The following is a 12505-nucleotide window of genomic DNA, read 5'->3' on the forward strand; positions in this document are numbered from 1 at the left end:
GGGTGTATCAAAGAAGACAGATGATGGACCCGGTAAGAAGGAAAAGGTTTATTTACCTCCAGCATGCTACACATTGTCAAAGGAAGAAAAACGAAAGTTCTATGCTTGTTTGTATGACATCAAGCTTCCATCTGGGTTCTCGTCAAACATGAAAAGATTCGTTTCCTTAAATGGAGAATTGAAGTTGACCGGTATGAAATCCCATGATTGTCACATGATGATGCAAGTATTTCTACCCATTGCAATTCGTGGTATTTTACTGAAGCACGTTAGAGAAGCTATTACTAGTCTTTGTTCGTTTTTCAATACTATATGCAGCAAAGTGCTTGATCCTTTTACACTTGATGCCCTCCAGGCAAATGTTTTGTTACTTTGTGCAAATTTGAGATGTATTTTCCACCGTCACTTTTTGACATAATGGTGCATTTGATTCTTCATTTTGTTCGTGAGATTAAGTTGTGCGGTCCAGTATTTATGAGATGGTGCTACCCTTTTGAAAGACACATGGGTACATTGCAAGATAAAGTTAGAAATCCAGCCCATCCGGAAGGTAGTATGATTCAAGGGGTTGTTGCTGAGGAGATTGGTAATTTTGTTGCAGAGTATGTTGCCATTGCCGAACATATTGGGCTTCCCACTTCCCGACATGAAGGGAGACTTGATGGTCATGGCACAATCGGGTCGAAACGGATCTCACCCACTTGAGAACAATTCTTGCAAGCTCAGCTATTTGTTCTTCATCATGTTGCGGAGGTTCACCCATATTTAGAAGAGCACATGGAAAGCTTGCGAGTTGAATTTCCATCAAAAGGGGAAAGGGCACTAATGGAGTTGCATAATAAGATGTTTGTGACGTGGTTCCATGATCGAGTGATGCATCAATTGGATGACAGTGCCTCTGATACAATAAAGTGGCTAGCTTATGGTCCAAAGGAAGATGTTCATTCATTTGAGGGATATGACATAAATGGTTATACATTTTGGACTGAGCGTCGGGATCAGAAATCCTTATCGACTCAAAATAGTGGTGTGACTCTAGTGGCTTCATCAAGAGAGTTTGCAAGTGCAAAGGATACATCACCAGTTGATGCACTAATATCCTACTACGGTCGAATTCAGGAAATATGGGAATTGGATTACCGTGAGTTCAAGGTAGGTCTTTTCAAGTGTAAATGGATCGATAATAATAGGCGTAACGTAAGACATGACGACTTCACTCTTGTAGACCTTGGCCATTTATGGGATAGTTTGGAACCATTCATCCTTGCGTCACAAGCTAAGCAAGTGTTCTATGTAACCGACCTAGCCGATCCAAAATGGTCTATCGTCTTAGCTGGCAAACGAAGGATTTTAGAGGTTGGAGATGTTGAAGACGAGGAAGAATATGATGCGTTTGATGATTCTCCCCCTTTCACTGCTCCCAGAGTTGATATAGCAAATGATGTAGACAATGATGCAAATTATATTCGATGTGACCACAACGAGGGAATACTTTAATGAGGTACTTTATTTTTGCGTTTTAGAACTTAATTCGCTCTTACAATCTTGTTTGGGCATGAAATCAAGTACTTGTAACCAATTTCAACTTGTGATCATTGTAAGAACCTCATTTGGGCCATTTTGAACTTATTTCGCTCTTAGAAGCTTGTTATTGCATTAAAACAATTACTTGTGATCATTTTGGACTTATAAAGATGTTATGTATACCAATTATGAGTTTTTAGGTTAATTACATGTGATTTTTAATGACTATGTAGAATAAGGGACGTAAGAACCTCATTTAGGCCATTTTGAACTTATTTTGCTCCTAGAAGCTTGTTTTTGCATGAGAACAATTACTTGTGAGCATTTTGTACTTATAAACATGTTGTATAGTCCAAATATGAGCTGTTAGATGAATTAGATATAGACATGTAATGACTATTTAGAACTAGGGAAGTTAGAACCTCATTTGAGCCATTTTGAATTTATTTCGCTCCTAGGAGCTTCTGCAGCTTGAAAATAATTACTTGTGAGCATTTTGTACTTATAAACATGTTATATATACCAATTATGAGTTGTTAGGTGAATTAGATGTGAATTTGTTTTCAAAACAAAGAAGTTGGGTAACTGTTTGGCTATTTTGGGTACTCACCATTAATTTGATTGTCTTTTAATGATGACTAATGATTTGGTTTTCTTGTGATGTTAGGTGTGTATATATAATGGGCAGTGATAATGAGTACCTTCATTGTGATGACAATATGGATGGTGAAGACCATGGGAATTCTCAATCTGATGATGAGGCGTATGATATCAATAAGGAGACAGATTTGGGTGAACCAGAAGACCAAGCTCACGATGAGTTGCTACGTAGGCTTGCCGAATATGACAGATCATCTGAATGTGCCCCCCTATTGCGGATAATGTTGTTACCGAGTTTGTAACTGATTCACAAGGATAAAGGCAAACACAAACTCAATTAAAGACCACTGTTGGTGGAGGGGGGGTAAAGGCACCGGTGAAGAGAAAGGGACGGGGTGCAACAAAAGCTTTTAAGAAACCCGGGGTTCCCACGGTTCTCGAGTAGGATGAGTTTGATCAACCTACTGGCTAATGGCTCCACCAATATTCTAGTAACATTGGCATACTTACTCGTAAAATACCCTTTACACTTGATTGGGCCGAGGTACCCGAAGGGGTGCTTCAGACGTTTTGGGATGATACAATGGTAAGTGGTTTTATTTCTGATTAGCTTTGTATATGTAAATGATAAGTGAAGTGGCAAATGTTGCACGAAAAAGTAAAAAAAAAGTCAAGTGGCAAGGTTCTGCCACTGCCCGGGCCTGCTGCAGCTCCCTATGAAGCTGCCTAGGCTACAGCAGCACCCAGGACAGCTGCCTGGGCAGCTGCCTGGGGTGCTATTGCAGCTCCCTGTACAGTTGCCTGGGCTGCTGCAGCTGGGCTGTGCAGCTGCTTGGGGTGCTGCTGCAGCTCCCTGTGCAGCTGCCTGGGCTGCTGCAGCTGGGCTGTGCAGCTGCTTGGGGTGCTGCTGCAGCTCCCTAGGCTACTGCAGCTGGCCTGGGAAGCTGCCTGGGGTGCTGCTGCATCTCCCTGGGCAGCTACAGCTGGCCTGGGCAACTGCCTGGGGTGCTGCTGCAGCTCTCTGGGCAGCTGCCAAGGCTGCTATAGCTGGCCTGGGCAGCTACCTGGGCTACAGCAATGGCTGGCCTGGGCAGCTGCCTAGGCTACAACTTGTGGTCCTGGTTTTTTTTTATTATTTTTCTTTATTTTGCTATTGCCTAACGAGGTTGTTTTCATATAATGTTCCAGAGTGTGTTCAATATTGTTGATGAGCCGGCCAAGAGAAGATCTTTTTTCCCATTTGTTCAAGAGAGGTTCAAAAACTTCAAAAGTTCCTTGAGAACAAGATGGATCCATAAGACAAGACGGAAAAGTTCGAAGAACAAAGTGAAAGCTAATGGAGATCAGGAGGAACCTGAGAGGAAACCATGGGATGTATATCCACAAATAACGGTGATGGAGTGGGAAAAGTTTGTGGCGAAATCAACTAGTTTTACTGCACTTATATGTAGATATCTATCTATCAATTAGAGTTGACAAATAAATATGGTTCAATTCAAATAATGATGCTAACATTTCGTAATGTGTAGGAAAAAAGTGAGCAAGCTAGAATCAATGCGGGGAAGAAATTGTATAGCCATCAATGCGGGGAAAAAAGTCGTAGCAAATGCACTTGTGAGCAATCTATGATACTTATGATAATATTACAACCTTATTATTATGTATTTTCATATAAACTACAACCTAACTTTGAACTGGAATTTTTTTGTGTTGTTACAGCTCGAGCATACGTCAGAAGTGGTTGAAGGCAAGCTCACTCCAAGCATAGACAATGATCCTTTCACCTTAGCTCTTGGAAAACCATATCACCCTGGGCGAGTTATTGGATCGGGAGGAAAACAATTAGGGTGGGAAAAGGTGATGGGTCCAGAATACACCAGATCAGGAAGAAGTAGATCAAGTGTTAATTCTCCACACCGTATGAATGAAAAGGAATCAATTAAGGCGGAGATACGCAAAGAGGTGCAAGAACAATTGCAAAGTCAATTCAATGCCATTTTGAAGCACATGAACTTGCCGATCTTGTCGTTGCCCTCGAATACTCAAGTGGACTCATGTAGTCATCCAAAAGGCGTCGGGGATGATCTAGTTGTTGAGAGTGAGGTAATTTTATTACAATCAAATTTGGTGAAAATATGAACGTGGTTCATACACTTGTTGAGAGCGAGTTACTTATTTTACTATTGTAGGTTCTTAGTCCTATGTATGCAGACATATTGGAGATTGCACATCCAACACTTGATTCTTTGCCAGATATTAAGGTAAACGTCAGTAACTAATCAAATGTGCTTCTATTAGACTTATGTCGGTCACTTCATAACTCATGTCCTAATCTAATGTGTAGGAAGAGACACCTTGTGAGCTTCTTCACCCTGGGGAAAACATGGATGGAAAGTTGAAGTTGGTAGGGTATGGTAGCGCACAACCGTTTGACAAGGTCCATTTCAAGTCTAATACTAGTACCCGGTATATCTCGGTCGGCATCAATTCTATACTACCTGGTTTTGAGGACTTACCACTACCGGTGCCTAGAGAGGAGTATGACTTCTTTAAGCTACAAGATTCGACAGGCAGCTTTGTGAAATGGCCACGTGATTGGGTGAGGTTCATAGGAGGGGTAAGTATCAAATACCTTTTTTTTTTAAAACAAATATAACATATCTTATAATATGACATGTGCTTTTATGTTACTAGATTTCAAAGGAAAATCAACCCTCAAAAAGGAAGAAGGTCGAGAAGGTGGAGAAGACAAAATCCAAGGTCGTCCAACCTCCAAACAGCATGGAAGAAGGACAAGGGTTGAAGGGTGAACACTTGTCGAAGAAGAGCTCGAGAGGTTTTGCCTTGAGCTGTACTCCACTAGTTGAAGTTGATGTCCTTCGTTCGCTCTCTAAGGCTTGTACTTTTCTTCACAACCGCGTTAGTGAGTTTCCATTTGGTAGATCTATTGAAGTGAATTTATCTAAGGCATTGTTCCACTATGATGAGGATGCAATTGCATTTATTTCAAGAGTGGATGTGACAAAATTTCTAACCGGTTCCATGCTTAATATTTCCATTATTCAAACTTTCATGAGGTAATTCAATGGCACTATTCCTAATTATCTTGTTGTTGCATTTCGAATGTAGATAGTGCATTTAATAAATGATCAACACATTGCTTTCATGAAGGTCACTACAGTAGCACCTTCTTAGTAAAGGTAATTCTGAGGCTACAGTTGGGTGGTTATGCCCTGAGAAAACCTCCGTTACCAGATGCTTATGCAACCTGCGTGATGTGCAAGATTACCTCGAGCAGAGTATTAAGGAATCAACCCGAGCGCGAGACAAGTTCATATTAGCACCATGCTTTGAGGAGTACGTCTAAATATGTTATAATTCAGTTGATTGCTTAGTAATTATGTTGACGTCTAATCATTAATGGATTGTTATTTGGTTAATATATATGTAGTGCTCATTGGACTCTTTTAGTGATTTGTGTTTCCAATAACACAATCTACCATTTTGATTCGGCTCGTGTGAGTCCACCGCGAAAGCTGCTAGTGAAGAACCTACTGAATAGGTACAGATTGCAACCCCTTGTAGAATGTCCTCACCTAAGTTATTGGCTAATTATATTTCTAACTTTGAGCTTATTTTCCTACAGTGTTATGAAGAAGCTAAATTGCCGTTCGGTTGCGGGTCCTACGTTGAAATATGCAAAGGTAATGCCTTGACATAGTGACTTGTTTAATAAACTTCGCATCGATAATGGCTATGCATGATATCATTAACACATGGTATTTTAGTGTGCGCAACAAGACAACGGAATTGACTGTGCCCTGTACGTGATGAGGTTTATGCTTGACATAGTCAATAGTTGCACAGAAGCTCAACACATTGATGAGGTATCAATTTATTTTATTATTTTTTTTCCGTTCGATCAATACTAGCTTCCATTATTGCACCGAACACATAAACGGGAAAGAGAAAACCCGAGGCCGCAGCCTAACTATATGCTGAACCCAAGGCATAGTCCAAGGTAGCTGCACCCGAGACAGCTGCACCCGAGGCAGCTACACCCAGGATACCTGCCCAGGCAGCTGCACCAACAGCCCAAGCACCTGCTCAGGCATGATTATAATAATAATGCATTATCCTATTAATAATATCAAATTCATACATAACCGATCCTTAAATTATTTATATGTTATCCTTTAAGCAAATAAATGATTTGATATCTTTAATTTTTAATTCAACCAAAGTAAATTTGATTGACTAGTAGCAAACGTTAAGGAAAGGATACTTTGTATAGAAAAATTACTCTTTACAACTTTGAAAAATAAAAGTTAAGAGAACACCAAGATTCTCAACATTTTTATGATAACATTCTAACTCAATGCCAATATGTTGAATGAGACACGTATATATCATGAGAACGAGGAATTATGTTGAATTATTGATACTCTATAAATCAATGAATGACAAAAAAAAACACATTATTCTAGCTAACAACTTAAAGCAAATCCACACCGTATTAGCTGGTCAACAGCCCGGTCAATTTGTTGAAAAGAAACATAAAAAATTAATCACACTTATCATTCATACTTTCTCCTACTCTGATGCGCAGACATTGAATTTCTGGCATTCCTCCATTGACCATTATTACTTTGCATTTTTTAAATTTTCTTTTCACATTTGCCGTGTTTTTTTCAAAATTTTCTTAACATTTCTTTGGTCTGCTAATGAATCCCAAGTATACAATTGTACCACCTTAATTTGTACGGAAACATTTTGCAGACTTTTCTTCCTCTCTCTTTTTTTGTGCAAAGAAATTGAACAGCTTTCATAATCAATTCAAGCATTCAAAGTAAGTTCTATGATTTTGGTTTCATGTATGTTTGTGTAGTTTGTATAGTGTAAAGTTATGATTAGAAAGGCAATGATATAGAGAGGATTTGATCTCGGGTATTACTTAACTAACTAAACTAGTTGACATCCGGAGATGGTTTACGTTGATGATGGGTTGATGATGGATTGGGTGGAATTTTCAATTTTGGGATTGTGTTGGTTTTCTATGTAATAGTTTTGTTTTGGGGTTTGGTTGGCTTCAAATGATTGTTCGATATTTAACTCATATAAGAGTTTTAAGTTCTGGGAAATTCTGGTTAAAGTTATGTCTTGTTTGAGATTGTTTTAGAATTAAAAAAGGTGCACTAAAATGTAGATTCTTGAAGTTGTTAAGAAATTTTGAGGGGTTTATATTATTTAGAGCTAGATTCTTCAAGTTGTGTAGAATTTTTGAGGGGTTTAAATTATTTAGAGCTAGATTCTTCAAGTTCTGCTGAATTTTTGTGGGGTTTAAATTACTAAGAGCTAGATTCTTCAAGTTTTGGAGATATTTTGAGGGGTTTAAATTATTTTGAGCTATCTCATTAGATTCTTACTTGTTATTATGAGGGGTTTAAAGCTTTAAATTATTTTGAGCCATCTAAATTACAGGTATAGATTTGTGTAGTTTGCAATATGATGAATTTCTGTAGTTTGTAATATGATTAATATGTGTAAAATGTAGAAGATTGAGAACGGAAGAAATTTTGTTAGTCCAATTTGTTTTCTTAACTTAGTTGAGGAAAGTAAGGTTCTTAGATTCAATTTTAATGATTTCGGTTTTCATAAGGACTTGTTCATTGTCTGAGTGTGCTTAATAGTAATTTGAATTGCTTTCTTTCTAGGTATTAAGTGCACCATACTTGAGGTTCTTATTTTTCAAAGTTCGGAATGTCTTGCTCGCTGTTCTATGTGTTTAACGGTTTAAGGCAGTAATTTGAATGACCCTTCTTCTAGGTATTATGTGCAGTTTAGTGCAGTTAGCTCAAATATCTGCTAAGAACTGATGTTTCTTGAGAACTCATCTCACCGTAGTGTCACACATGGCTTAAACATAGATAAAAGTTATATGCAGGCATAGTGATAACTATGTACAATATTCATTTAAGGACACCTACTACTTTCATTATTGCCTCCTTGTTACAACATGGTTTTAGCATAGCAATCTAGTTAAACTTCGCAATTAATTGTAATCGAATTATTTATAGATTTTTCATGTGTACTGTTATATATAATATACAGTATTTATTATTTTCCAGCTTGTGGTATTTAATTAATGTTTGAGCAAAATTCTATTTTGCAGGTGTTTTGGTAATTTTGTATTAATATCTTTTGGTTATAAGGAAAAATATCTTCGTTGTGGTTACATAGTATGCCTTGTTTCCCTTGCTCGTTTGGTAAAAGAGTAGAGTCTGCTGTCAGAACTCCTGCTGCTGCTGCTGAAGGTAGACATTTAATAATTAGTCATAGCATGTAATTATTAAAATTTTATATCTTTTTCCCAATATATATGTTTTTTACGTAAGTTCCTGAGGTGCTTCCAATTCAACTTCTATTTTAAAGAAGTTTCATGAAATAGTAGAGGGACTACAAATATTAAACTATTATGTAGGATGTCTATGTTCAGTGAGTCGAAACATATTGAAATCCATGCTTATCAAGATTATTAACCGCACTAGTTCCACTTTCTCTTGTTTGAGGATTTCTGATTGATTTGTTTAATGGCAGAATTTGCAGGAGTTCAGAATGTAAAGCTGTACAGCTACAAAGAACTTAAAGTTGCTACTGATGACTTCTGTATAACCAATAAAATTGGAGAAGGTGGTTTTGGGTCTGTGTATAAGGTGACAACTTTAATAATGCTATCACATTATCAGCAAAATAATATTTATGAACGCATAGATAATTTGTTTAATCGACATCTTTGAAGTCAAATCAATTTAAAATATAAATTCTGTTTGCAGGGAAAGCTTAAACATGGAAAGGTTGCTGCCATCAAAGTTCTGTCGGCTGAATCGCAGCAAGGGGTTCGTGAGTTTTTGACTGAGATAAAGGTGATCTCAGAGATACAGCATGAAAACTTGGTCAAGTTGTATGGCTGTTGTGTGGAGGGGAGCCATAGAATACTCGTTTACAACTATCTAGAAAACAACAGCCTTGCGCAGACTCTACTAGGTAACTTTTACACATTTTGTCCATATTAGTAGTTAGTACCCTCATCATATTCATATAATGTACTTTTTCTAATGACAGATTCTAGAAGGGTGTGTTTGCAATGATTTTATGCATATACTTACGGGGAAATTTCTTCATCTGTTACTAATTTTAACTGTGCAAGTATCTCAAGGATAATAACTTAAGCTTTGTAATCATAGGCAGGGGAAACTGTAGCATTAAGTTTACTTGGAGAATACGTTGGAACATCTGCATAGGAATAGCTCGTGGGCTTGCTTTTCTTCACGAAGAAGTACATCCACATATAGTGCATAGAGACATCAAGGCAAGCAATATCCTGCTCGACAAAGACCTCACTCCCAAAATTTCAGATTTTGGTCTTGCGAGGCTTATGCCACCCAATGCCACTCATGTTAGTACACGGGTCGCTGGAACATTGTGAGTGAGAACTTATTCTTTGTTTGATCTTATTCTTCATTAAATTCCTTGAACTCAGAATGGATAATATGAAGCAAATTAGGTATTCAATTTTTAATACATTGTTAACGATCATATGTTCCTATTTTACGCCAAATGCTTGGTCTGATCAGGTGAATATATCAATATACCCCTGCCCTCAGTTCTGCCAGAATTGGTGTTGTTCTGTGCTGCTAAAATCTTTGTTCTTAGTGCTCACTTTTCTATAAATACTGAAGTAATATAGGAAGTAGTGAATTACCATATAAGAAATCGCCGCTGCACTTTTGGTCCTGCGCTCTTTCCTTTCAAAGAATCTCTAACAATACAAGAACATAAACTTCCATTTAGATACACCAAATCAGGCATAAATTCCTAGGTAGTTTAGGTTATTATCCATTTGGCTCTTGTTTCCCTAGATTGTTTAAGTTGCTTTATAAAGAAAAAAGGTGGATGCACATGCATCAACATTGACCCTATGTTCTCAAGAATCCTTATCAATATTAATTCTCTCCCAAAACTTATCAATTCTTCATGATTTCTACGTTGTGGACTCTATTTTTAAACAGTCTCTTGTGCAATGGGACTGAAGTTATTGCGAGACCAGCAGACCAGGGTGACCTTTTTTTTCTATCTTAGTGGTGAGTTCTTACTTCTTTGGGAGGTTTTATTAAACAATGTCTCCCAATTAGTTTTCGGATGATGTCACCCAAGATTTGCTTATACTTTTATTCAAGCAAACAACTAAGGAAACTGTAGGTTTAATATTCAACTTGCTACACCACATTCATCAACTGTCATCTTTGCATGTATCAGTACTTAAATCATGCAGCGAGGGTTTTATATATTTATTTTATTCAATTAATTGGTTTATAAAAAGTATACCGTGATGACATTCTACATAATATCTTTTATAGATGTGTATTATTTAGCTCTCCTCTACATTCTGTGATTCTTTCTTCTTCTTCTCCAGAGGCTATCTGGCTCCAGAATATGCAGTAAGGGGGCAACTGACTCGAAAAGCAGATATATATAGTTTTGGTGTTCTCCTGGTGGAAATTGTCAGTGGAAGATGTAACACGAACATGAGATTGCCAGATGGAGACAGATATCTTCTAGAGCGGGTAAGAGTTTATTCAACAGTAGATTTAACTGCTGTGACAGAATAATAGTTGAAATGATTATTCATAATTTCATGTGTCTTGATCACTTTGTTTAATATCTTCTCAAAAGCTGGTTAATTAGCCTAGCTTATGATAAATTATTTGATTCTGAGATCTACAGAATGTCAACATGAACCTTTACGTGCATTACTAGGTAGGAGTAGGATCTTGGTGACTATTGAAACTGTTCAATGCATTGTTGGAATGGAAGTTCAACGAGTAAAAATCTTTCTGTTTTACAATTTCTACGAAATATGGTTGTATGAATACTCGTATATATTACTCATATTTTGATATCAGGCTGAAGATAATGTTTTTGTGTTCATACTTAATTATGTTGAAAGTCACAACTGCTCAATTTCAGCTTTAATTCACTTTGGATTAAAACAAGTAGATCTCTTACTTTATCTTGTAGTTCCTCTGCTCTTCATTTCATGGGTTGATGGGGTGGCAAGGAATCTATGTGTTTGTAATGGAGCTGTGTCCAATAGTGACGATTGGTGATTGGTCCAACTTTCCCAATTCCCATTGCCAGGACCTTAGCGTACAATCTGGGCTGTTTCCCTCTCGACTTTGGATCTTAGCACCCAAAAAGTCTGTCTTTACCACTTCTTTGCATTGGCAGATTGACGAGCATATGGTTGTTAACCTAGCTTAGTGAAAAAGATCAACACCTGCATCTCAATGTAATTGACTTGCTTCTAAAGGGGGCATATAAGGGAAAAGTCAAGTAGAGTGACAATGGATATAGGAGTCAATTTGTATTAAATAGCCGCATCATTTATGAATTCTTTGTGTTGCGACACTTTCTATTAATAATCACATGTTTTGTCACAGATATGGGAATACTATCGGCGAAGGGAGTTGGTAGAACTAGTGGATATATCATTAGAAGGGCACTATGATGTAGAGGAGGCTTGCAGGTTCCTTAAGATAGGCCTGCTTTGCACCCAAGATGCTCCTAAGCTTCGACCAGCCATGTCCACTGTGGTGAAAATGCTGAGAGGTGAAAAGTGCATCGATGAAATGAAGATAACAGCACCAGGATTGCTCTCTGATCTTTCTGAAGTTACAATCCGGAACACCCACGACAACACAGATACCAGAACTACGTCTGTTGACAAAGATTTATACTCCAGCTCAGACAGCATGAATAATTCAACCTTTTCATCTGGAGCTTCAACTAGTGCCACATTGACATTCACAGCAGTTAAAGAAAGAAGTTTGTAAAATTCTGGATTGAATCTTTCTGAGAATCCCAAGTCAATGTACTTAAATTTGAAAGTATCGGAATTCAAACAGGTGCACATAGATAAGATTAGTTCATTTTTTTTTAATAAACAGATAATGAAAAGTAATATACATGTTTAATGCTCAGGAAGCTCTTGTACAACCAAAAATTTGCAACTAAGAATTGAAAAAGTCAAAAATTTTCGAATGTTTATGTTGCCTATTTCAGGGTTTTTTTAGAATCCCTCGGGATACTGGTCACGCTTGTGCTGGCAACGAGTCTCGAACACCTATAAAACACGAATATTTTGGTGACGGAATATTCGCCTCCGACGGTTAAGTTAGTAACCTGAAATCGGAAAGGCTAGAGAGAGAAAGTAGAGAGAAGTTGAAGCTATTAAATGCTCTATTTGTTGTTATGTCACAATCCACCCCTCCCATCATAAATGATTGGGGTATTTATAGGGGTGGGGAATTGTGCCCTTTAG

At 37.6% G+C, this 12505-nt stretch overlaps 1 protein-coding gene across 2 annotated transcripts; it reads left to right on the forward strand.

The window, feature by feature from the left end:
- Positions 1 to 6624: 6624 nt before the first annotated feature.
- Positions 6625 to 12208, forward strand: LOC145576595 (cold-responsive protein kinase 1-like). Of its 2 annotated transcripts, none has more exons than XM_081634323.1 (7): positions 6625 to 6973; positions 8297 to 8438; positions 8722 to 8837; positions 8958 to 9168; positions 9369 to 9606; positions 10598 to 10748; positions 11625 to 12208. In XM_081634323.1, the coding sequence occupies exons 2-7, from the start codon at positions 8366 to 8368 to the stop codon at positions 12015 to 12017; spliced, it is 1182 nt and encodes a 393-aa protein (XP_081490449.1). In that variant the 5' UTR covers positions 6625 to 6973; positions 8297 to 8365; the 3' UTR covers positions 12018 to 12208. The 2 variants fall into 2 exon arrangements, with proteins under 2 accessions (XP_081490449.1, XP_081490450.1); XM_081634324.1 differs by lacking the exon at positions 11625 to 12208 and adding an exon at positions 11203 to 11544.
- The last annotated feature ends 297 nt before the right edge of the window (positions 12209 to 12505 follow it).

This window comes from Chenopodium album, chromosome 13, assembly GCF_948465745.1.
Source record: "Chenopodium album chromosome 13, dcCheAlbu1.1, whole genome shotgun sequence".
In the NCBI taxonomy this organism is placed as follows: domain Eukaryota; kingdom Viridiplantae; phylum Streptophyta; class Magnoliopsida; order Caryophyllales; family Amaranthaceae; genus Chenopodium; species Chenopodium album.

What these genes read in the sequence shown, in the direction of transcription:
- LOC145576595 (XM_081634323.1), top strand. Translation starts at nt 8,366, where the DNA reads ATGCCTTGTTTCCCTTGCTCGTTTGGTAAAAGAGTAGAGTCTGCTGTC. An exon ending in ACACGGGTCGCTGGAACATT is followed by an intron (nt 9,607 to 10,597) that starts GTGAGTGAGAAC and finishes CTTCTTCTCCAG; the next exon opens with AGGCTATCTGGCTCCAGAAT. An exon ending in ACAGATATCTTCTAGAGCGG is followed by an intron (nt 10,749 to 11,624) that starts GTAAGAGTTTAT and finishes GTTTTGTCACAG; the next exon opens with ATATGGGAATACTATCGGCG.